This window comes from Euleptes europaea, chromosome 6 (genome assembly GCF_029931775.1).
Source record: "Euleptes europaea isolate rEulEur1 chromosome 6, rEulEur1.hap1, whole genome shotgun sequence".
NCBI classification, from domain to species: Eukaryota; Metazoa; Chordata; class Lepidosauria; order Squamata; family Sphaerodactylidae; genus Euleptes; species Euleptes europaea.
Window position 1 is genome coordinate 78,225,858 of NC_079317.1, and position 27,249 is coordinate 78,253,106.

A 27,249-nucleotide genomic window follows, 5' to 3' on the forward strand; every position below is an offset into this window, starting at 1 on the left:
GTATTCATTTTAAATTGTAATTGTTCTTTACTGTTGCTTGTTTATTCCCATTGTAAATACTGAACTTCTTCATTTAACTCATGGCACATAATTTGTTGAATTTCATTTGATATGGGACACATGATACCATACTTGGGACACAAAATATAACCAAAATATGATCTGTTGAAAGCAGACATTATATATTACCTTAAATTGCAGTCTAATGTTCTTGGAAGATGGGGTAGTGAGGCCTTTTTGTGCTGCAGAGGGAAGGAGGCAATCAGCAAAAATCACCACCCTCATTCTTTCAGACCCCAATTCTTAATGCTCTGTCTGTGGCGAAAATCAGTACGCATGAACACACATGAAGCTGCTTTATACTAAATCAGATATTCAGTATATCTGGTCCATCAAGTCAGGTCCATCAAGCCAGTATTGTCTACTCAGTACCTTGGTTCATCAAGTCAGTATTGTCTACTCAGACCGGCAGCGGCTCTCCAGGATCTCAGGCAGGGATCTTTAACATCACCTACCTGCCTAGTCCCTTTAGCTGGAGATGCCGGGGATTGAACCTGGGACCTTCTGCATGCCAAGCAGAGGTTCTACTACTGAGCTACGGCCCCTCCCCAGTAAGAACGGTGATTTCTGCTGATTCTCCCTGGAGTGCTGGTGGGGGAAGAGGCAAAAGTGCTGTCTGCAAACTTGCTCCTTTTGGGGGTGGTTGGATCCAAGTTACATCATTGGTAAAAGACTTCTTACTTAGCGGTTTTCCTTTGACACAATGGGGGGTCATATACAAGTTTACAGTGGCTTCTACGTATCGCTGTACTGTCATCTGAACATTTGTCTACCTGATGCCACAAGTGGTTAAAAACAATCCCTACTCTAAAATTGTATATAACTTCCTTCTTTCTAGGATGGTCATTTAATTTACTTTCGATATATGAAAAGCAATGTGATTTTAAAAAATGCATGAACTACTGGGGGATAATCTCTGTATCCTTTGTAAATACGTGTTTTATAAAATTTTAGAAATGAATGTATAATGACCCAAGATTGTTAGAACGATTTGTACATGGGATAAATGAAAAGTGTTGTATAGTACAATTTGCATTTAAATCCATAGGGAAACTTAATCACACAGTTTTTTATTGTATATAAAAATATCTTTATTGAGGGTTTTTTTTAGGGCTGTAGGAGAACTCAGATGGGTATAATTCATTCAGTCCTTACAAATCCTGTGGCTATTGGGACTTGCACGCAGGAATCCAAAATCAGTCAGAGGCCATAGCTGTAAAAAATAAAATAGATTACTGATCACCTTCTCCTGTTTGCTTTTCTGGTGTTTCATTGTTGTTTTAAAGAAAAGTGAAAAACTATCAACACTGCAGGCAAGTCTATAGCAGGTCCAGTTTTCAGAACATTACAGTGCAATCCTAAACATAGTTACACTGAAGTGAATGAGCTAAGAAAGGTGTGACTCTGCTTGGGTTTTCACTTGCAGTTACACCAGTTAAAGATGTTCATGTACAAACAGAAGCAAAGATCTGTATCATTTACAAGATTTATCACCAGTCATAATAAGAGGCACTTGATTTGGATACTCTTCACTACATAAGTTAATTCTAGAGATAGCATACTTTATTTATTTATTTACTTACTTCATTTATATCCTTCCTTTCTCCCAAATGGGGACCCAAGGTGGCTTACATAATTCGCCTCTCCTCCATTGTGTGACTGGCCCAAGGTCACCCAACAAGCTTCTATGGCAGAGTGGTTCTCCCACATCCTACTCCAACACTAAGCATTACACCATGCTGGCATACTTGTGTGATAGGTGTTGTGTTAGCATTATTGACATATCTCTGGAAACCAGATATGTACATCGAAAGCAAATTTAAGGGAAAGCCTTCCTGAACAACTATGGAATCCCCACCCTCAGCCAAATTAGCTGATCTCATATGTGATGGCCTTCTATAAGGGTACAAAGGCTGAAAACTGGCTATAAGCGGCTAATATTCAGCAGTCAGCAATCCAGCTAAAGCACACTGCTCCACCTAGCTCTTAACTCTGCCTTGGGACAGAAAAGGCAAGCAGTTCTGGGGAGAAGGGATGAACGAGCACAAAGCCTGGCATCCAGTTGTCACCATTCTCGGTATTAAGACTAAATGAAAGGGGCTGGAAACAACCACAAGGCTTAATGAGAACTGGAGCTTGGTAAGCTGTCATCCAATAGTGTAGATGTACCAGAGTAGACAAAAACAACCCCAAACTGTACTTTATCATTTGGTTTAAATCCCCTTGGGCATCCTTCTGGATCAAAAGAATGGATGGGAACCAATTCATTTAATTTAAACAATTGTTTCTGATGGTTTTTTGAAACTGAAATTATTTAACCTGTTCTTATTATCCAAGTACTTAACTGTTTCATTATATGCTTATAGCACTCTGAAAGGTTCCAATGAAAAGATCTAACTCTAACAACCACTGTTAAAAACAGGAGGCTGGTCTAGATGGATTTCAATAGTATTCTTATGTTCTGAGCACTTAATAACTACTGCAAAGAGATGCTTGTTACTAGACCATATGTGGAGTTGTAGGTGAGTATTTAAAAAGTGATTACTTTTTTATAACCTTTCCTTTATCCCTTAGACGCTCCTTGATCCATTGATCTTGAGCAGCGTAAATCTAATGTTTGAGGGATATAAGGACTGAAACAAATCTTGCCACTGACAATGTAGCCTTGGGATCCTACTTTTTTATAACAACTATGGGGCTTCTCACAGGCTGATGCACCAATATGCAATCTCTCTGGAAAGTGTAATTAAATATGCAGCAAAATTCCAACGAAAATGCTACAATTATCTGCCACCTAACTGAACAAGACCTGAAACATTTTCTGCCTTGGGAAGGGGTGATTATGTCTGATTTCCTGTCTCCCCCCTCCCCCATCATATGGCATTTTATCCAGGAAAGCCTCCTGCCTCTTGACATTTGGGAGTTCACTCAACTGGTAGAGGAGATCTGCTTCCAAACTCTTTACGATCTCAGGCAGCTCACTGCATTCACCCATCTTTAGCCTTCTTTTAGCTGACAGTACTTGTAACTTTTGCCATGACATTCTGGGCACAGATCCAAAGTACTCCTTGTGTGAGCTGAAGGCACTTCCATTTATGCGTGGAGAGAGGTGTTGGCTGATTTCTGCCTCCTACCTCTGCATCAATTGCTCTTCTGGAGGGTCCCCCAAAGTTTCTGGGGACAGAAAGAGCTGCACGTAAAGGAAGGTGGGAAAGCACCATTCTTTTGATCAAAATCAGAATGAGGAGCAGGCTTCAGAAAAGAATTGAGTGGATGACGCAAGTGTCATTTTGCAGTACTGCAATTTCATATACTGCCTCCAACAAGGAATACAACAGTCAAAGGTGCTTATTCTTTTTCCCCTTATATATGAGTAGTTTTGAAATTCACTTGGCTCGTGTTTTACACATCTTTAAACACGGTAGTCGTTTGAGAAGATCATGTTCTCCAGAAACATTTTAACACCCCAGTCCATGTGCGGCACTAGATAATGAAAATGTCTCATGGTTGTAGTATAGGGCCCCCAAGACTTATAAAAACTGTTACATTAACACATTTTAGATTGCAGAAGAATACCTTAAAGCAAATACGTCCTTTTATCAGCCCATATGGAACAGGACCGTAACACCTGGAGTCGGTAGAATTTCTGAGATTATCACCTTCTAACCAAACATGTCCTTTAGGTACCTGAGAAAGATCAAAATGAAAAGATAAATACGTTGCGGAAGGAAAACGGAATCATCTCCCCAATAGTACAATCTAATTTTACCCTTCAGCATGCACATATGATGAATGAACGGACGTTTCCCTAAAACAAAGCAGATGAGGGAAGGGAAATCCCAAGTATCTATTCTTTCACATGCTCCAAAAACACTATATTGCAACAAAAAGCACCCAAATGAAGATGTAAGAGGTTAGACCAATGTGACAGGGTCATTAATTTAATAGACTTCAAAAGAGGTCGTTAGGATGTTGACTGAAAATCTGCCCTGCTGTCGCAGTAACAGCATGAACAGGGCAGCCACACACTCATCAACATCCTGGGGCCAGCACTAAGGCTAGACCTGTTAGTAGGCTTGTGATGAACTAAATGGTAATTGATTGTGACATCAATTACAAATAATCTCATCATTTTATCAGAGAGGGCTTGTCAAAGTTCTAATTAAGATCTCAGTTCATTCTATGCGCAGGCAGGATCCACAACACATAATATTGCAATAATGACCATCACAAACTGGAAAGTCTCTCCTCGTAATTTGAAAATTAATGATGGTGACCTTATCATATAACAGAGACCTTTCACTGCCTATACGGGCGGTGTGTGAGCTGAATTAAATGCCATAGGTTCAGCCTCTGACGGATGCTGTGATATTTGAGATGCTATAACATAACCACAACAAAATAAAACGAGTCCAATGGCAGTTTAGAGACTAAATGAATTCGTTCTTGCATAAGCTTTCACAGAGCATCAGATGCATGAAGTGGACATCCATAAAGCCAACGATTCATCAGCCTAGTGCAGTGGTCGGCGAATATCAACAGTACAACCATTGAGATTTCTTTTGAGAGCCAAATTTCTTAAACTTAAACTATATAGGTAGGTACACTGTTTATTAACTTAATAAACTTAATAAACTAAAGTTTTAAGTCTTAATTAAACTATAGGTACACTGAATAAAACTTGATATACTTAATAATGATCTTATTTATTGATAAAAAATAAATTGTAAGTAAGGTATCCATAAAATTAAATCATGACAATGACTGACAAACAATGTGAACAATGGCCTTGCATCTCCTTGGAAAGTTTGGGTAAATCAGGTTTGTATGTTGTTGTTTTTAATTTTAGGCATGATTCCATGTTCTCATCAATAAGACGACTTCTCAATTTACTCTTGATAAGGTTCATGCTTGAAAAAGATTGCATGAATATGTAGAACTGAAAAGGTAAAGAACAGCAAACGCTAGTAGAGGAAGGGAGGGGGAGGAATGGAGAAAGGAAGGAAGGAACGGAAAGGAAAGAAGGGGGAGGGATGGAGAAAGAAAGAGGAAGGAAGGAAGGAACTGGGAAAGGAAAGGAAAGGAAGGAACTGGGGAAGAAAGGATGAAAGGGAGGAAGGATGGAAGAAAGAGTGGGGGAGGGACAGAAAGAAAGGAAGGAACTGGGAAAGGAAAGAGAAGGAAGGAACTGGGGAGGGAAGGGTGGAAGGAAGGAAGGAAGAGTGGGGGAGGGACAGAGAGAAAGGAAGGAAGGAAGGGGAAAGGAAAGAGAAGGAAGGAACTGGGGATGAAAGGGAGGAAGGATGGAAGGAAGGAAGAGTGGGCGAGGGACAGAAAGAAAGGAAGGGACTGAGAAAGGAAAGGGAAGGAACTGGGGAAGAAAGGATGAAAGAGGAAGGAAAGGGGAAAGGAAAGAAGGAAGGAACTGGGGAAGAAAGGATGGGAGGAAGGATGGAAGGAAGGAAGAGTGGGGGAGGGACAGAAAGAAAGAAAGGAACTGGGAAAGGAAAGAAGGAACTGGGGAAGAAAGGCAGCCTGGAGCTGGACTTTTGGCAGCCGCCTGAGGGGGACGAGGAGGAGGAAGGCGGCGAGGAGGAGAGTTTACCCCTTCCAAGTGGGCCGGTGATTAAGGCGCGAAATCCGCCCCCCGCCCTGGAAGTTATCCCACAAGATCCCGGCAGGGCAAGACGCGGCCTGCGTGGGGGGCGGGAAGGCAATGCGCCGGACCGGCTCCAAACTCTCAGTCTGAGGCGTGGGGAGGGCAAAGCAAGCTCGATCCTGGCCCAGGAAGCATCGTTGCTTTCCCCGCCTGGGGCCAGGCGTAGCCAACAGGAGGAGGAGGAGGTGAGGGGTGAGAGGTCGCCCAGCTCCTGTCGCCCATAGAGACAGAGGAGGGAAGGCGGCGGCCGAAATGAGGACCGGACAGCCACGCCTCACTCCTCATGGTGGAGGGGAGGGAGGGAGGGAGGAGCCCCCTCTCTGCCAAACCAAGGCGTGCAGCCGGGCGGCAAGAAAAGATAGGGGGGTGGCAGCTGAGGGGCTCTTGTCGTTCTCCGGCCGCCGCCGCAATGGTGGGAGGCGGGGACGGTGCTGGGGCAAGAAGGAGGAAGGGCCACTCCTTCCTCTCTCGGAGACCCTCCCGCTGCTTTGGCCGGCCTAGGGTGCTGCTTCCGCACGTGGGAAGAGCCGCACTCAGGGGCCCAAAGAGCCACTTGCGGCTCGGGAGCCGCGCTTTTGCGACCCCTGGCCTAGTGGATGTACACTCCATGCATCTGATAAAGAGAACGCCGGCTCACAGGCACTCACGCTGGGATAAATTTTGTTTGTCTTTAAAATGCCAGTAGATATCTGTTTTATTTTGCTCCTACAGCATTACTACCATCTGGAATTAACAACTGCAAATAGCACCTAGAAGAAAACATTTCAGAGTTGTACACATTTATCCGGCACACACAAAAACAGCTCAAAATACCTAGCATATAAAGCTTTAGAAATGAATATGGACAGAATAAAACAGCTGAATGTTTTACAATTGGCAAAGAACCCTTAATATTAAACAAACACAGGCAATAGGGGAGAAAAAATGACTTTAATTATATGTAATTGTCACAGATTCAAGAGCTGGCTGATTTAATTGAGTCAATATACTCTTCACACCAAGACACAGCCCCAGGATGACTTTAAAATGAAGAAGCAGCTTATCAAGTTTCGCACTGACGCTAAACGCAGGCTACCACATTCATATCCAGGCAACAGAAAGGACTTGTTAGTTCCAACAGCTGGAACAGATAAAGGGCCAATGGAATTGCTTGGGCCCCATCAACCTACACACAGCACAATCCTAAGAACACGCTCCTGGGAGTAAGCCCCATTGAATAAATCTGTAGAAGATTCAGGCTAGACATGCTAAGGATTGTTCTGTCAAAGTGAGATTGGCAGCAGATCTCAGGTCTGTTTCTCATTCTCACCACTAGGAGAAGGTACTAAGTGCACTAAAAGATACAGCATTTATCAGAACGTGGATTCTCCATGCAAAATAGACCCTGAAGGTCAAGTAATGTCTAGAACTGTTCTATGGATCAGTTTACTTCAGCCATTTTTCCAATCACAGCATTATCTGGTGAGGAACATTATAGCAGTTACCATATCAAGCAGCAGTAAGGCTCTACAGTAAGCCAGAACATGATGATATAACTTAGGGAAAGAATTAAAATAACATTAAAAGATTTATTGGGGGGAATCATAACATTAAACATTAAAAAAAACAGAATGCTAACACTGCTAAAACGCTGGACATAGCTAGATATGGAGAATGTTATTAAGCAGGGAAAGATACCTAGATCTAATGGAAGCTACCATTGCAAATCCACAAGAAAAGCAAACCTCCTGTTAGCACAGTTGGTAAGCATGAATCATTCTAAGTTGCTCAAAGGAAAATCATTCCCTCTTTTAGGAGGTATTCTGCCGTAAGCGCAAGTATAGCGAGTGCTAGGGTCAGACAGGTGATTTTGAAACAATTCCAAAACATTTAGGTTGCTCTTCAAAATGGCCAAAGCCTGAGAAAAAAACTAAGCACGAAGAATAGAAGACATTCATCTAGCTATTTCTGCAATGCTTTGGGCCAAACTGTTCCTTATGGTGGCAAAGGTGGATCTACGATGCATGCTGTTTACTATTCTGCAGCCCCTTCTGCACAAATGCTTTCCCCCCAACTGAGGCCACTTCTTCCATTGGAGCTTGACTGAGAAGAAAAGTATCTGAGGAGGCAGACGAATGGGAATTGAACTTCAGGAAGGGGCTTCTTCTCCATCATGCCCTTTTTTGCTCTTAAAATCAGACCCTTCTCAACCCCACACCGCTCCCTCTATAAGACTATGGCAACTCTGTAGTTAAAACCCAGAACCAACTACCAGGGGAGGCTTTTGTTTTCCAGACACAACCAGGCAAGAGAAACAGAATGCTGGGTTTGATGGAGGTTTGGTTGATTCAGTAGGGCACTTGTTAAACTCTTTTGTTAGAAACGCGTGCTGCCATCACGTCTAGCTTAGCCCTTATTACAAAGGGATTATTGAGCAAGATATTGGAACGCCTTTCCTACAAGGAAAGAACAAAGAGTTTGGAGGTTTTTTTGGGGTGTGTGTGTGTGCAGGGGAGATAATGAAAGAAATTGCAAGCATACAATGAAATTGGATAGACAGTAGATTCAGCACCAAATTCTTCTTCATCAAATGGACACTTAATTTGTCACTGAGGAGCCCCATGGAGCAGAGTGGTAAGCTGCAGTACTGCAGTCAAAAGCTCTGCTCACGACCTGAGTTCGATATCGATGGAAGTCGGTTTCAGGTAGCCGGCTCAAGGTTGGCTCAGCCTTCCATCCTTCCGAGGTTGGTAAAATGAGTACCCAGCTTGCTGGGGTAAAGGAGAGACGACAGGGGAAGGCACTGGCAAACCACCCCGTAAACAAAGTCTGCCTAGTAAACGTCGGGATGTGACGTCACCCCATGGGTCAGGAATGACCCAGTGCTTGCACAGGGGACCTTTACCTTTATAATTTGTCACTATGTATTAGACAGGGTTGTCAACCTCCAGGTACTAGCTGGATATCCCCTGCTATTACAACTGATCTCCAGCCAACAGAGATCAGTTCACCTGGAGAAAATGGCCGCTTTAGCAACTGGACTCTATGGCATTGAAGTCCCTCTCCTCCCCAAACCCCACCCTCCTCAGTCTCCACCCCAAAAACCTCCTGCCAGTGGTGAAGAGGGACCTGGCAACCCTAATCTTAGATTAGGAATCAGTCAATTCAAGGCATATAAGTCTGTCAGGCAACATTAGCTACTCAGAGCACCCATATTTGGAGGCAGTGTACCTCTGAATATCAGTGGCAAGGGAACAGCTACAGCAGGGGAGGCATAGTGCTAGCCTAGATGGACATTTGGTAGATCTTCTAAAGCTGTTTTGTTAGGAAGTATATTTTAGGGATGTTGGGCCTGCCTCACATTTGAACAGATGCAGAAGGTGTGCCACACACATGCAAAGAGTACAAACTGCCAGGCTGACCATCTGAACTTGGTAGTTTCCCATTCAATCTGCCCTTGGGTACAAACAACACAGCTGCACTTTGGTTAAAGGGAATACTAAAATTAATACATGTATAAGAGTATTCAACATCCATCACATTTTATCTTCCTATCTCTTCAATCAATATGCAGAACATATCATAAGGACAACTGGATTAGATTTAGATGAAGATGGAGTGAAAATTGGGGGAAGGAGCATTAACAATTTGAGATATTCAGATGACACCACATTACTAGCAGAAAATAGTGAAGACTTGAAATTATTCCTGATGCAGGTTAAAGTAGAAAGTGCAAAAGAAGGATTACAGCTGAACATCAAGAAGACAGAAGTAATGATTACTGGAGAATTACACAATTTTAAGGTTGATGATGAAGAAATTGAAATTCTGTTCCTTGGCTCCATCATCAACCAAAAGGGAGACTGCAACCAAGAAATCAGAAGGAGATTGAGACTGGGAAGGGCAGCCATGAAGGAGCTAGAAGATATTTTTAAGTGTAAAGATGTGTCAAGTTAATTCATGCCATAGTTTTCCCCATTACTATATATGGGTATGAAAGTTGGACAATGAAGAAGGCTGACAGGAAGAAAATTGGTTCATTTGAAATATTATGTTGGAGGAGTTTTACGGATACTATGGACCACCAAAAAAACAAATAAGTGGGTTCTAGAACAAATCAACCCTGACCTGGATGGTCCAGGCTAGCCTGATCTCGTCAGAGCTCAGAAGCTAAGCAGGGTCAGCCCTGGTTAGTATTTGGATGGGAGACCACCAAGGAATACCAGGGTTGCTGTGCAGAAGAAGGCACTGGCAAACCATCTCTGTTAGTCTCTTGCCTTGAAAACCCCCCAAAAGGGGTCGCCATAAGTCGGCTGTGACTTGACGGCACTTTGCACACACACACAGAACAAATCAAGCCTGAACTCAGTGAGAATTCACTGCCAGTGGACATAGTGATGTCCATGAGCATAGATGGTTTTAAAAGGGAGTTCATGGAGGAATTCATGGAGGAACGGTCCATCAATGACTTCTAGCCTTGGTGAATAAAAGGAACCTCCACATATAGAGGAAGGCAGCCTCTGAAGCCAGTGCTAGGAGGGAGCATCACAGATCTCTACGTCCTGTTCGCTGGCCCTCTAGGGTAACTGGTTGACTGCTACGTGAAACAAGATGCTGGATTGGATCTGACCCTTCAGGCTCTATGTTCTTATATTTTGTTCCATGTCATATTACAAAACAATGCAATTATTTAAAATCAATTCCTAATCACTGTTACACACAGCGCCAACCTAATTCAGCTGAACTTTCCACTTACTCTGTGCTGGTGTGTTTAAATTGCTTTGGTCACAGCCCTTATGGTGACCCCGTAGGGTTTTCCAGGCAAGAGACTAACACAGGTGGTTTTCCATTGCCTTCCTCCGCATAGTGACCCTGGTATTCCTTGGTGGTCCCCCATCCAAGTACTGACCAGGCCCGACCCTGCTCAGCTTCCGAGATCTGATGAGATCAGGTTAGCCTGGGCCATCCAGGTCAGGGCTTTACCACTCCCTACAACAATTAAATAAAATGTTAAATAAAAATATTGTCAGTTGAAAGGACTATCCCAATACCAAAGGCAATAAACTGTGCAATCCTATGCAGTTACACCAGTCTAATCCCATTGATGCACGCAACTCTCCATTGTAAAGCTCTATAATCAAGGGCATCGGTTGGAAGTGACCCCCTTTCCAACTGTCTGATTCTTTGCATAAAAGCTTGCTCCCACCTGACTGAGAGACCAATCAAAGATGGAACTTGCTAAATCCTCCATGTCTGAAACACATGGCAAGTCTGGAAATAAATCTAGATTAGCGCTATTAGAACTAAGCAGGTGTGAGGGCTGCAGTTGTCCAGTATTCAATTATCCTTGTAGAATAAGCTGTTAACAGTTGTGACATGCACCATGAGCTCTTAATCTGTGCACAGACCCAATCTCTCTCGTCTGTTTCATGTGGCACTGTTGGCTTGTGCAAGCTTACCACTACATTTTTTTATACTTCATATTTGGGGCACAGAAGGGAAGATATTCCACAATGTCTGGATCCATGACTGAGCCATTGGGGAACTAAGTCCCAAGAATGTGCATGTGATCTTGCAATCTCCATACTTAAAAACATCCAGAATGGATGTGATGAGCATATTTTATCTGTTATTACTTTGCAGGACAGTGTATCACTGGTAGTTCTCTGGGCCCTTGTACATTTGCTTCTCTTGCATTGTTCCAATAACTTTGAAAAAAAATTGCCACATGAGAGGAGCCTGAAGAGGAGCCAACCACTCCCCTTGGAAAATTATTAGCAATGCTAGCCTGGGGAGGAGCCATGGCATAGAGCAACAAACTGCACCTACTCCTACACCACAGACTAAAGGTCAGAGTAGAAGAGGCCCTATGCCTTAGCTGGGTCAGACTCCTCCCACTGTCTTAGAACTGAAAAAGGAGTTGTTACCCTAAAGAAATGTTGGTGACTGATAACATATTTTATTACTCCTTGCTGGGTTTTCATAGAATCACAGAATCATAGAGTTGGAAGGGACCACCTGGGTCATCTCATCCAACCCCCTGCACAATGCAGGAAATTCACAACTACCTCCCCCCCACACACACCCCAGTGACCCCTACTCCATGCTCAGAAGATGGCCAAGATCTGCTTTCATTTAGACTTGGAAGTACACTTGGAAAAATATTTGAAAAAGATGGACAGAAATTATTCAATACACACAATAAAAAGGAGCACTTGAGGATTATGTTTTGCCATTTTCACTTAAATATGAAAATAAAATAGGAAAATAAAATATTTTATTTCATTTTTCTATATGCTACTCTATACTGTATAGGCTACTCTCTCTTTTTTAAATAGTTCACCACTCTTTGCTCCTCAAAGGGTGGCCGATGTACTTGAACAGTCACAAGTATTCCAATCTTCTCCAAGGAAACCAAAGTGCTGAGATCAAAAAGAATCTTATTTTGTTTTTATGTTAACCTTCATTTCAGAGGCTTCCTTTTCGAGTATGAGAAGAATGAGTCTTGTCAACGCACAAAGAATGAATTCACAAGGTTCTCCTCTATCCCTACTGAGGTCGAAGTGCATCCAACACTGGTACAAGCAACAAATGTAATTGCTTCGTTGCCTCCAGGTATTCATCTGACAAAAGCAGCTTTGGTGAATAAACCACAGGTGTTACCTTCCTTGATTAAAGTGAAATATGATTAAAGGGACGGCAATATCAAATAACAAGTTTACTAGCTACTAATGAAATGTATATATTTGATTAAATTGTACCTAATTAAGAATAAAAAAAAGAACTAAAATGTAAGAACGGGAAAAAAGCAAGTTTTCCTGCACGTTGCAGGTTACATAAAGATTTAACTTTCACCCGTCTCAAAGCAAACATTGAACAACACAAAATATTGAACACACACACACACACACACACACACACGAAGCTGCCTTATACTGAATCAGACCCTTGGTCCATCAAAGTCAGTATTGTCCACTTAGACCAGCAGCAGCTCTCCAGGGTCTCAGACAGAGATCTTTCGCATCATCTACTTGCCTAGTCGCTTTAAATGGAGATGCCAGGGATTGAACCTGGGACCTTCTGCATGCCAAGCAGACGCTCTACCACTGAGCCATGCCCCCTCCCACATTATATAGTTTACTAAACAACATTTATATTACAATATGTCAATATGGTTGTCCAGAATACTAAAATTGTTAGAATAAACTGAATCATCTGCTATTATGTTCCACTATACCTAATGAATTAGAAATATGGGGTGAAACACTTTCCAGTGCTTTAATTTTGAGTGTTTCAGAGGGTAGCTGTGGTGGGTTGCAGTAGAACAGCTTTATTTGAGTCCAGTAGCACCTTAGACCAACAAGGTTCTGATGAAGGGAGCTTGAACTCTCAAAAGGTTATAACCAAAAAATCGTGTTGGTCTCTACAGTGTTATTTATTTGTTTGTTACTTTTCTAGTCCGCTCTATCTCCTGGCTGAAGCTGGGCTCAGAGCAGCTAATATAAAATATATACAATACATATACGTTTAAAAACATAACACATATGTTAAAAGCTAGATAAATACAATAAAATTGTTAATAAATCAATCGGCATTATTATTCATCACAGGAGTCTATGGCAAGTCTGGAGGAGGGGGGGAGGGAGGCCAGCTATGATGGACACTGTTGCGGTCCTCAACCATAGGCCTGGTGGAACATTTCATTCATACAGGCCCTGCAGAATTGCAAAAGATCCCTGGTATCACTAGAAAGAGTTCCACCAGGCTGGGCCCATGGCCAAAAAAGCCCTGGCTGAGGACAGCCAGACGTTTTTCGGGATGGGGGCCACCAGTAAATTGGGCTCAAATTTCATTTTGATTGGAAAAAATTTCCATTTCTAAAGATTTCTTGTTTCAAACAATGTATAAATATGACTGTATGCCATTCCCAATACAGTATTAGGGAAGACTGGCAACTTCAAAGTTGACATTAATGTTTTCCAGTGATTTATCCCTAGGAATGGTATGAGAAAGCAGATGTATGATGTAGTCAATGAATACATTGATGTATTCAACGTATGAATTCACCTGTGCAGATCGAATCCAAACCAAAGCCCAAGGTCTTATTTATAAGGATCCTTTACATGGTGGAAGTGATATTGCAATTACTAATCTAATATTGAATTAGAACATGATACTAAAAAAGGCAGCCTCTTAGGAAGAGAGCTAAATTCTGTTGAAATAGATGACTGGAAAACTACATGCATGGCACAGTTCTTTGGATGTGCCAAAATTAGCACGTTAACATGCTGTACTGTTTTAAATTTTTTACAAGTATTTTTCCAATGAAAATAATTTCCACATGAAGGGTTTATGTTTGAATATAACATTTAAAATGAAACTTGTTTTTTCCCCCATAGCAAATATTTCAGTTCAAGTAATTGTTGCTAGTGGGAACTGAAATTAACTATACGGACTACTTATTAAATGTGTCAAAATAAATATGCAAAATCAGTTTATATTCTACTTAAGGAATCATAATTTTCTAAAAAGGATCCTGGAAAACGTTCTGATTCTAACTTTTTTGGTAAAGCCTGTCAAGGTCTGAATATATAGTTTACCATGTCTATATGCTCATTTTTTTCTGCCATGGCAAAGAGATCTGTTCAGAAAATCAAGATAGAACTGGCATGACCCCGTGCCGGCGTAGGTGGCACCTATGCCGGTGCGGGGCAGACACACTAGTGTCTAGGCACCACCGGCACCCCACCACCAGCACAGCTACACCAGCAGGGCTTTCCTGGAAGAGACTGCCCGCACCAGCATGGGCGGGTCGTTCCCAGGGTGTCCCTGGGGGAGGAGCTGCTGATAGGCATCTTTCTCACCCCTTTTGCCCCGGGAATGCCTTTTTTGACGGTACAGCCCCCTTGGAGGCTATGGAGGATTTCCCCCTTTCTTTCCTATTTTTATTTTTTAAGCCTTTTTTTGCCTCCATGGTGGCCAGGAAGCCTCTGAGAAGGCTGCACAGCTGAGCCACTCCCGGCTACCGTGGATCTGCCCCTCCTTCATGACTGCGCCGCCCGTATAAGGATGCAAGGAATTTTTCATATTCCAAAACTATACATGCCTGTTGGGATCTCCAACCAAGCAATTTTGCACACAATATTTTTATTCTAAGAAGAAAAGCCGGGATCAAAAATGCACTGGAACTTGTTCTCTTCTTTACACCCTCATTTACATGACGTTTAGAAAATCAAGCAGAGCAAGTAGTAGCTCTTAGATCAGTAACATCCATCCAGTTCTCATAGGTGGCCTGACCACACAGATTAAAAAAAAAAAAATTCAGCCACACAGATAAAAACATTTGCAAGTGAGAAGGGAGGCACTGAAGCCTAAAAAAACAGGGAAAACCTCAAAAGCCATCTCTCTCCAACAAAAAAGCAATGTCTGCAGGCAGACACTGTGAAAAAAACAACTGCTCAAGCTAATGTAGAAAACAGGACCTCTGAAGACTGTGATGTTAAGCCGGCAATTCTTCAAGTATGGAAAAAATACAAAAAAAGAATCAGCCCCTCTCCACCATCAATAATGTCTCCGACTGAAGCTTATTTGGATGACATTAAACTGAAGAATGATTTGTTATTAGTATATGGTGACATGGTGGAGAGATTAAAAGTTTACCAACATTACATGACAAGTTCGAAAAATTCAGTTGGTTGACGTATCTTCAATTGCGTTCTCATCTAAGAACAGACTGTTTAAAATCTGGCTCATTTCGAGAATTGACAGAATTTCAATCACTCGTGACCAAAAAAGATGATCATTTATTAGGACAAATTTATAAAATACTTTTGAAATACGATACAGAAGATGAACAAGTTAAATGAATATGATAAAATGGATGCAAAATTTCGGAGAAATGATACCAATGGACACTTGGGAAAAACTTTGTACTTCAGAACTAAAATACACCGTAAGTCAAGATGTTAAAGAGAACTGGTATAAGACTTTTTATCGATGGTACATGACGCCCAATATGATTTCCCAAATGGCTAACCCAAAAGAGAAAAAGGGGTCTTGTTGGAAATGTTGACAGATAGATGGTTCTTATTTTCATGTTTGGTGGACATGTCCAAAGGTGCAATCATACTGGAAGAATATCCTATATGAACTACAGAAGATAACGAAAATCAATTTAAAGCTGGATCCAAAATATTTTTTACTTAGTATGCTACCATCCAATTTGCCCTTAAATCTTGGAGACATTTTTAAATATGCCACAACAGCGGCAAGAATTGTATTGGCAAGAACTTGGAAGCAAACGTTTCTACCAGATATAGGAGAATGGAAAGACAAACTACTTGACTTTGCTAATATACACAGAATTACTTTCATGGTGAACTCTACCACCAATGAATCAATAGAACAATTTAATGAGAAATGGCAACCATTTTACAGTTATATTGATATGAACTTATAGAGACAAAATTGTATTAAAGTTCTTATTATTGTTAAATTTATTTGACTATCAATATAAATGTTTAAGGTAAAAAACGTTAATTAGTAAATGTTTAGTCAATCCACTAAGATTTTTCTAATCTCCTTGAAACTTAATAGAATGACAAGAATGTATTTTTTGTTAATGCTTATTGCGGACGGATCCCCCTTATCCTTTCTTTTTTCCCTTTTTCCTTCTGTACCCTATATATATACAAATAAAAGTTTAAAAAAAGGACTTATTTTCAAATACTATGTCCAGTTCAAGTTTATGTGTGTGAGTCTTTTCCCCACTATAAGCATAAGTTTCTACTCAGGTGACAGACAAGAAATCTCCTTGCACACAGCAATCCTGTCTACATGCCTGTTGCAGCTATCAGAGTAGTGCATTTAGAATCCAGGTGCTAACTGTCTTGAGGAGGATCACAATTTTCATTAGCACATGCACACAATCACGACCAACTCACAATACTTTACAACTGTAAGGCCAAGGCATACTGTTATGAACAGTTGCCAAATGCCATCTCTGGCTGTTCCTGTTGTGGTGCATGCAGTCTTGGCCTCTGCAATTATAGCAGCATCCTACAGAAGCAGGTGGAGTCCAGTGGCCTACCAACTGCCCTCTGTAGGTAGGGTTACCAGGTACCTCCTTGCTACTGGTGGCAGGTTTTTGGGGTGGAGCCTGAGGAGGGCAGGGTTTGGGGATAGAGTTCGTAGATGCCATAGAGTCCAATTGCCAAAGCGGCCATTTTCTCCAGGTGAACAGATGTCTATAGCCTGGAGATTACTTGTAATAGCAGGAGATCTCCTGCTAATACCTGGGAGATCTTCTGCTAATTTTTATCGCTTTGCTTTAGTTGTGAGCCTCCTCAAAACAGGTCTCTGAAGAGGTGGCAGGATTTTTTTTCTAAATAAATAAGTACATGCAACAATTCAAATCCCAGTTGTCTCTACCGAAGCATTCCAAAATGATGAGAATATTTCTCATTTCTAATTTTAGAATACTCACATGCCCATAACCATACTAACTCCCAAGGGAATTCTAATGAAGGAGGTATCTACTTATGAGTGTTCAGTATTAAATCCCATAAGTTATGTATTGGCTTGAATTCTAAATACTAAGCAAAACGTAACAAAGAGATGAATAAGACTTGTCCTCTGATGGGCAGACACAAACCACTTAATCTACAGGCTGTGTTCAGACCACAGGATGAAAGAAGCCTGTCATCTCAATGAACTTCACTTTAGCACAAAGTAAACATTTTTCTCCACATCTGCTCTAGCCAGAGCATTAGCAGAGTGTTGCAATTGATTATCAGTAGAGTGTTGCTGAGAAATGGAGTCGTATCCAAGCTTTTTATCACCAGGACGTGCAAAAAGCAGGTTCCTGATTTATTGTCTTTATTTAGATGAAGTGGCATTACTAGGTCCTCCTTCTGTTCAAGTGACACGAGGGTCTAAAGCATATCAGTATCTTAGGATATATAAAGTGGTTTATTACGATTTTCCTGCTTGCTTTTGTCCGTTTGTAAACAGCAGCTGCACAATCTGAACATACAAATGTAACGCACACGTTATTAAATCGCATGCAGATGCAACAATAAAATATTCATGAGTTGATATATAATCCAATTTAACATTCAGGATTGGATCCCACATGAGTTGTCTACTGGAAGACTCACTCTTGGCATCTAGCTCCATCCCTGAGCATCTCTTGAAATCCAGAGATTACATAGGTGCCGTGGGGTAAAATGCATGGGTGGGAAGGGAGGCAGGAATGTTCCAGCCCTCATATGCAGGAATTCTGAAATCTGCATTGTGACTGACTCATTTAATGCAATTATAGCCTGGTATCATAGTTAAAGTGTCAGGCTACAACTGTGAAGAGTCACTGGTTCAAACCCTTGCTTACTATGACACTCATGGGTGACCTTCATCCAGCCATTTTCTGTGTACATGGGTGTTAATAACATAAGATCATAAGAAACCCATGCTGGATCAGACCAAGGCCCATCAAGTCCTGCAGTCTGTTCACACAGTGGCCAACCAGGTGCCTCTAGGAAGCCCACAAACAAGTCAATTGCAGCAGCATCCTGCCTAGGGTTGCCAACTGCCAGGTAGTAGCAGGAGATCTCCTGCTAATTCAACTGATCTCCAGCCGATAGAGATCAGATCACCTGGAGAAAAATGGCCGCTTGGGTAATTAAACTCTATGGCATTGAAGTCCCTCCCCTCCCCAAACCCCGCCCTCCTTAGGCTCCGCCCAAAAAATCTCCCGCCGGTGGTGAAGAGGGACCTGGCAACCCTAATCCTGCCTGTGTTTCACAGCACCTAATATAATAGGCATGCTCCTCTGATCCTGGAGAGAACAGGTATGCATCATGACTAGTATTCATTTTGACTAGTAGCCATGGATAGCCCTATCCTCCATGAACATGTCCACTCCCCTCTTAAAGGCTTTTAAGTTGGCAGCCATCACCACATCCTGGGGCAGGGAGTTCCACAATTTAACTATGCTGTTGTGAGGATGAAATGGAAGAGGCAAGAACCATGTACTGTATATGGCCCTGATGCCTTGGAAGTAAGGCAGAACAAAAATTTCATACTTAATAATAGTAATAATGATGACAACAAGTGTTTGCCAACACGTTGATATTTAATGAAATTGAATCAATTATAGTGAAATTATTTTACAATGTTGTTCTAATTCTATTACTGCTGAAGGAGGTACCATACAACTCAGTGAGAGCGCATTTGTGTTGCAAACAAAGCCACAGATTCAATATTTGGCATCTTCAGTTTCAAAAAACAAAAATAAAAAGCAAACATCAGGTATCCGGGTTCAGAAAGAACTCTACTTCACCTTATATTCTCACTTTCACAAATTTTTATGAGAAAGGCAAGAGAAAAGAAGTACCCGAATTGGATCAGATGGATCATCCCATCGCTTCTAAACAACAGGAGATTAAGTTGTAGTTCGGATTAAGACAAACATGCTATGACATCATAGCTTAAATTTCCCCACCTATCCCCATACATGAAGCTGCCTTATACTGAATCAGACCATCAAGACCATTAGTCTATCAAGGTCAGTACTGACTACTCAGACTGGCAGGGTCTCAGGTACAGAGGGGTCTTTCACATCACCTCCTATTAGATCCTTTTAACTGGAGATGCCAGGGATTGAATCTGGGACCTTCTGCACACAAAACAGATGCTCTACCCCTAGGCCACAGCTCCTTCCTGTACTTCATTGACTGCTACTGGTAGTGACAGAGACAGCTGCAACACAAGCGGGTTGCACCTTGAAGGAAAAGGTTTGTAGCTTAGGGTCCTGGTGGATCCTGATCTACAGTAAGAGGCGCAGGTCTCCTCTGTGGCATGTAGTGCCTTTTGTCAGCTTTGGCTGACATGCCAACTACAGCCATTCCTTGAAAAGTAGTATCTGGCCATGGTAATCCATGCTCCCATTACATCCAGGTTAGGCTGTAAGGTGCTTTACATGGGTCTGTCTTTGAAAACTGTCCGGAAACTTTAGCTCATCCAAAATTCAGCAGCCAGGCTATTCTCAAGGATAGGATACAGGGCTGAAACATCTGCACCCGCTTTCCATTTGTTTCCAGGCACAATTCAAAGTGCTGGTTCTTACCTTTTAAAGCCCTAAATGGAGTGGGGCCAGGGTACCTGAAGGACTGTCTCTCCCATATCGTCCAGCCCGCCAGTTAATATCTGCCCCACAAACCTTGCTCTCTGTGTCCCTGTGTTCAGAGGGAATGCAGATGGCAACAAGACAAGGGGCTGTGGCTCAGTGGTACAGCATCTGCTAGGCATGCACAAGGTCCCAGGTGCGATCCCCGGCATCTCCAGTTAAAGGGACTAGGCAGGTAGGTGATGTGAAAGACCCCTGCCTGAGAACCTAGAGAGTCGCTGCCAGTCTGAGTAGACAATACTGACTTTGATGGACCAAGGGTCTAATTCAGTATAAGGAAGCTTCATGTGTTCATGTGACAGGGCTTTTTCAGTAGTGGCACCTTGGTTATGGAATGCCCTCCCCTTCAGGCTCACCTGGTACTTCTGTTACTTTCTTTTAGCTGCCAGGACAAAGCGTTTCTGTTCACCCAGACTTTTAATTAAGGGGTTGATTTTTTAAATACACTATTTTAGCCTGGAAACTGTTATCTTAAATTGTCACTGGTCTGTTTTTATGGTCTATGTTTTTATGCTGAGCTTTTAAGTGCTGGATTTTAATTGATCTTTTAATTTTTTGTAGGCTGCCTCAGGCAGAGGTGACAAAATCTTTTAAAAATTAAATAAACAAACAAACGAGTAAATATCAATGTTAAATGGGAGAAAGGAAGGAGGAGGAGACATGAAGGAACTGGTTTTGGCGGTACCATAATAGGTAATTATAGCAAAAGAGTCAGAGAGCATAAGAACAAACTGGGCTCACCTGCATCACTAGCAGAAACAGACCCCACTGTCTGCTACTCATGACACAAATGAAGTAAGGAGGGGGGAAACTTTCAATTAACAAAAAATTTCTCTTACAACATGAAAATGTTAACCGACATATGCCAATTTTTAGAAAGTTTCATAAGATTCCATGATCTCCAACCTCAAAACGTTTCCATTCAAAAATAATTTTTTCATTCTTGCTTTCAGAGATTATAGCTCACGATATTGCCACGAAACACTGTCACAATTCTAGGTCCCTTACCTCTCCAAACATTTTTTATAGCGAGAGGCAATCCATTCCACTTAAAACCAACGAACAAGCTTCATTTCAAATCCCTTATTCCAATCTTACTTAACACACAGCTGCTTGTACGTTGGTATAATATCTGGCATGTTGCTTAAGCCAAAATCATATGAGAAGTTTACGTTTGTGGAACTTTTGGAAAATACCCTTGTTTCCATACATCTTTGCTCAATTTGAACTATTAGAATCTAAAAACAAAATGGGCATGCGGCCCATTAAAAATGGAATTTGGGGGAAATCTGTTCCTTTGTCAGTAAATTAAAAGGGAGAAATACTAGCACAATATTGGTGTTAAGCTTGTAAACATCACAGAAACTGAAATGCCACATTAACACTGCACATTTTATCCTGTTTAATCCTGTAATAAATCTGAGACTGAAAGCAATGCTCCTGTTTCATAGGGCCTGACACAGCTATCCCCACAACAAAGGAGTGTCATGTCAAACATGGTATTATTATTTCACGCCAGGGATCAACCAAGAGAAGGGAAATGACTTTTCCAAATATCAATCCAAAAGATTAAAACAGATTTCAGAAAAATGGCTAACTATACAAATGGATGTATTAAAAAAAATCAATATTTCCAGTAGCAAAGTTCTGTTAAATATAAATAGTTGTTTCCATATACATGATAAAAGCAGCTACTTAGAATGCTGGAAAAGGATTTTACACACAAATGGATAACTGAAGCTTAATCCTGACAAGACAAAAGTGTTTTTGGTGAGCAGAAGGTCTAACCCGGGATTTAAGGTGTCACCCAAGGATGTGTACCAGGAACAACAAAAAAATTGGTATTTTTTAGATCTGGATTTGGGGAAGGGCATAATTATTGGTATCCCAGAGTAATCAGATCCCAAATACCAGTCTGGGGCCCAGATTTGAGGGTTCTCCCCCAGGATTCTGAAATTATTCAGCTGTTATTTCCTATGGGGAATCTTTTCAGGGGGTGGAGTGGCTGTTTTTTGAGCAAATGACACCAACACTGCAGTGGAGTTAGTGCTCCCTGTCTACTAAAGATCTTCCAAGTTTCAAGTGAATTGGACCAAGGGGAATTGGACCAAGTGGAGTTAGTGCTCCCTGTCTACTAAAGACCCTCCAAGTTTCAAATGAATTGGACCAATTCCATGAGACCCTGGACAAAGTGGCCCCAGCCATCCTGCATTGTTTCCTATACAGGGAAAAGTTCATGCAAACAATAACGAAAAATAGATAAGTAAGCAACAAACCACTGTCCAAAATTCTCCCAGTGCAAACAGAACCAACTAGCCCAAAAGAACCAGCAGCAAACCAGAGAATCCCAACAGAACCACAGGTCAATGAGGCAAGCCCAAACAGCCAATGTTAAACCAGAGAAACCAAGTTAAGCTAACTTAAGCAAGGAGTAGCAGAAAAGAGCAAGAGTCCAGTAGCACCTTAAAGACTAACAAAAATATTTTCTGGCAGGGTATGAGCTTTCGTAAACCACAGCTCACTTCTTCAGGTGAGCTGTGGCTCACGAAAGCTCATACCCTGCCAGAAAATATTTTTGTTAGTCTTTAAGGTGCTACTGGACTCTTGCTCTTTTCTACTACTGCAGACAGACTAACATGGCTACCCACTGTGAATTAAGCAAGGAGGGCCCAAGAGAACCAATGTCAAAAACCACAGAAGCCAAGCAGAACCCAGGGCCAATATGGCAGCACAACCCCAACAGACCCACCTGACAAGTTTCCCCTAACATGTGAGCCCATTTCCCTGTAAGAGCTACCTCCCTCTCCCCCATTCCTACTGCCCGAGAAATCCGCAAAAAGCAAAAAAAAAAAAAAGCAAGCCTCCCAAAAAAAGTTAAAACCCTAGCCATGGATATGCCCAAATATTTCCAGAAATATTTGGGATCAAGTTCTGGTATTGACTGAATATCAATCCGGATCCAGAATATACCCCTGAAATACTGATAAGGTATTTTTCCATATTTATTTGGAGTAGATATATCTGAGCTCGCATCCCTAGTGTCAGCTGTAGTTGAGTGCCTTTTATCAGCTTCCACAGGATAGCCAGCTGGGCAGAAAAGATCTGGCCAGTGTTATGCATGTCCTGTTTGCATCCAGATTAGATTACTACAATGGCTCTACATACAGCTGCCCTTGAGAATTGTTTGGACACTTTGACTGGTACAGAATTCTACAACTGGGATGAAGAAGAAGAAGAAGAGTTGGTTTTTATATGCTGACTTTCTCTACCACTAGGGTTGTGAATGTCGACAAACCTGAACCGAAAATAAACCTGAAATTAGCCGTTTCGGTAATTTTCAGGTTTTGGATTTACCAAACACCAAAACCTGGGGATCTCCCCGAAGCCGAAGAGGCAATTCCTGAAAATGCCTAATTATTCCTCGGGGCAGAGCTGGTCTCGCCCCAAGAGCATATAAAGCCAGTGCTCCGCCAACTGCACTGGCTCCAGCTGGAGTACTGGATCAGGTTCAAGGTGCTGGTTTTGACCTTTAAAGCTTCACACGGCCTGGGACCTTCGTATCTTTGGGACCACCTCTCCTGGTATACCTCTTAAAGATCTCTACAATCATCTGATAATAATCTACTGGTGGTCCCTGGCCTAAGAGTGTGCGGCTGTCCTCGACGAGAGCCAAGACCTTTTCAGCTCTGGCGCTGGCCTGATGGAATACTTGGTCCAAATGATGGAACTGTAAGAACCTCTTCATTGAGCTGCACAGATGTCCTTCCACCTTATGGTAGGTTGAGCTCACAAGCAAGGAAATCTAGTCATCATGCTAGTCTGCTACATCTTCTCCACAATTATCTGATGACTCATGAGGAAAAGTGAGCAAGAAGATCATGGAATTAAAATATGTTTTAATATAAATATGTGCACATTTTAACATAATGTTAAGAATAAAAAGCAAAAATACTTACATAACTGTGAATCTTAACAAAATCTGAAGGACTGTTTGTACAGACTTTATCTCCTTCCAAGCCAATTACCCTTTTACAGATATTTGATTTTGGGTCACTTGGGTTTTTTGCAATGATGATATCACCTCTGAAGAAAAAATTGTAAGAAGATGTCAGTGTCACCAGTGTTTACAGGATAAACCTCCTTCAAAGCAGTGGTGGCCAACCTTTCTGGAAAGCACACCAAAGTCATCTAAAGTACTGGAGAATGCCACTCTAGCATAGCCTTTCATGCCTTTGAGGTGGTTATGTCTTTAGCCAACTGAGCCAGGGAGCCACACAGTGTTTAAGAAAGAGGCAAGAATGTATCTCTGCCTTCTATGCTATAATCAGACACAATGGCTTTACTACCCTCTCCGCCGCCACAGACCTACCATATACATTTAGAATATTTCTACCAACAAGATATCCCCTCTTTTCCTGATAATATAGAACAATTAAACATATGGTTATAAATCCCAAAGATATTAGACAGGTAAAAGACCTTGTGACGGACAAGGGGTTCATCTACAGAAAAAGCTCAAAGACAAAGAGTGGGCGGAGCCAGAAAGCTGACACTCTGAGCTCTGAGGGCGAGAAAAAGGATTGAGAGCTTGGTAACCAGCCTAAGAGGAGGCTGTGAAAGATTCTAAGCTTGGTAATTAGCCTGAGAGGAGGCTGTAAAAGATTCTGAGCAGGGTAATAAGACTGAGAACAAGCTGTGACAGATTCTAAGCTTGTGAACCTGTGTGACAGGCTGCAGTGAACAACTCTGTGAACCTAAGGGTTCTGTACAGCCTAAGCTAGTAGAACCCGCAACCTGTGGAGTGACACGATTGAGAATTGGGTGAAAAAAGGCTTTTTCTCAGGTCACAAAGGGGAATTAGTCTCTGGGACAGAGCTATTTCGGTTGCAGGGTGGTGTGGAGGATTACTCCTACTGGTGTGGGGTAGTCAGTGAGAACTGGAAGAGGGTATTTGGTAATTCCCCATACTTCTGTATTGTTCTCTGGGGAATAAGAGATTCAAAGTCTCTTCATTCCTGTTAGCTAGGCTGGGAACAGAGTCTGTAGAACTGAATCTGAGGGTTCTGAAGAACAGAACTAATCTTGTAATCTAAGTACTGAAGAAACCTAATTTGAGAAAACATCTATGCTAAAGACAACCTGAGTAATACCTAAACTAAGCTATCTCTCTGAAAGAGTCTTGTGTACATACCGTGTTTCCCCGAAAATAAGACATACCCATAAAATAAGCCGTAGCAGCATTTCTAAGCATTTGCTTAATATAAGCCATACCCCGAAAATAAGGCACCCCGGGGCTGGTGTGGAGAAGACCAGGAGGAGCCCAGCTGAGCAGATGAAGTCTCCCGCGGCTGCTTCAAAGGCCCGGCAACCAGCGCGCCCGGGGCTGGGGTGGAAAAGACCAGGAGGAGCCCAGCTCAGCAGAGGCGGTCTCCCACAGCCGCTTCAAAGGCTCTGCAACCAGCGCGCCCAGGCCTCCGGGGGCGGGGAAGACAGGAGGAGCCCAGCTGAGCAGATTCAGTCTCCCGCGGCCACTTCAAAGGCCCGGCAACCAGCGCGCCTGGGCCTCGGGGGGCGGGACCGGAAGGGGGTGGTAAGGGGAGAACGGGAGCCGAGAGGGAGGACAGTTCTGATTCCCTCGGAATAAGACATCCCCTGAAAATAAGCCATAGTGTGTCTTCTTGAGGAAAAATAAATATAAGACAGTGTCTTATTTTCGGGAAAACACGGTATATGTGCTTTTGAGTTTTCCTTCCAATTCAGCTTTTTCCTCAAAAAACTCATGAATACTGTTTAATAAATTTCCTGGTTTGTTAAAGTTAAGAAGCCTCTTGTGTCAAATTTCTCTCTGAGGTAAATACTGGTGTGGGAAATAACCTCCTCACAAATACACTCAGGCTAACGCTTTCCCTCAGCATACACAGTCAGGTTGAAAGAGTGGCTACTAAAGATAGTTAAAAGGGGGTGCATCATAGACCTCTTCAAGACTTTTTCATGTAGTAGGCAGTACTTGGGTAGAGATTTAAATGGCTGGTATTCAGTTTTCTACTAAAGCAGAAAGAGAGCCAAGAATTGTAGGTCATAAGCGTGCACCTGGCAACTAGAGCAGCTTTTCCTTTCCTCTGCTATTGCCCACCATAACTTGTGTTTAAACTGTTATCCAGCAGCAATATGACTGTAAATACATGCCATAAAGCATAAAGCCTGATTTTCGTATGACGGTTGAACACTGTGTACACATTCACTGCTCTACAAAGTGCCAATAAAGTGGCATTTGGATAAATGGAATTTACAGCATTTCTGGAGAGAATTGCTTTCTGGACTGGCTTCCTGGAGATAAACTCCAGTTGTCCATTATACTATATGGCAAGATAATCTAAAATTAAAAAAAATCAAATGTCATATGGTATGGGGGCTATGGAGCAATCAGTACTTGATGGGCGCTCAATCTTTGCATTAATGCTACAAATGCATCAAGACAATTTCTGACAGGCATGAAATGCTACTAGTCATCTTCTTTATCTAAAAGAAAGAAAAAATGGGAATTTATGAATAACCTCAATAATGTTAACCCAGCGAACAATGAGGACAAGAGCATGATTTTAAAGAAAAGACAGTCAGTAAGCAACTGATCATAGAAACAAAACTATGGAAAACTGAGCTGTGCAAAATAGTTAACATACTTCTGAATGGAATAAAAATGGCAGCTGAGATTCTCTGAAAACACAATATCCGAATTATGAATTGTAGGCTCCATTGAAGGTCCTGAGCACTAAAAAACAAAACCAAAGAGGATAGTTAGTATTTGCAAAGTATCTTGCCAAATATAATATTAGATAGACTATAATATTTACATGAGATATGGTGCCATGCTTGCCACCACATCTTCCTTTGGCAGTTTCTGATCCGACCTCAGCCATTTGTGCACGGGATTATTGGCAACAGGCAGAGTTGAAGAGATGAAGAATCCAAGTTTGGGGGTTCCAAAGTTTTGTGCTGTATTTGTAAAGCTACCAGTGTTGTTCAAAAGTTGGGAGTTTTGCTGAAATTTAGCTGATGAGCTCTCTGCTACCTTAAGCAAAGTTTAAAGGAATCTAAAAAGTTCAACCTTTACAACCCAGAACATCCCCTCCAAAGTGCCTTCGTTATATAAAAAAGTTTTAATTTTAGTACAAGGGAGAGTAACGGGCTGAAAAATGACATGCTAATATTACAGCTGTTTCCATTACTATAAAGCCATTGCCATCTTTTAACTCACCACAACAATTCCACCAAGATATTCAAAGGCACAATGAGCTATGCACCCGTACTGAATGGTGTACCCAAGAAGTCGAAAAGTTCTCCCCACGGCATCTCGCAACATAGCAGT

The 27,249-nt window shown here is 41.9% G+C and overlaps 1 protein-coding gene across 1 annotated transcript; it reads right to left on the minus strand.

Annotated features, from left to right (window-relative positions):
* Positions 1 to 1,118: 1,118 nt before the first annotated feature.
* On the minus strand, positions 1,119 to 27,249 carry IMMP1L (inner mitochondrial membrane peptidase subunit 1). The gene is made up of 5 exons (XM_056851466.1): positions 27,139 to 27,249; positions 26,564 to 26,652; positions 23,840 to 23,966; positions 3,637 to 3,747; positions 1,119 to 1,273 (listed from the first exon to the last, which is right to left on the minus strand). Exons 1-5 carry the CDS (start codon positions 27,241 to 27,243, stop codon positions 1,205 to 1,207), a joined length of 501 nt encoding a protein of 166 aa, XP_056707444.1. The 5' UTR covers positions 27,244 to 27,249; the 3' UTR covers positions 1,119 to 1,204.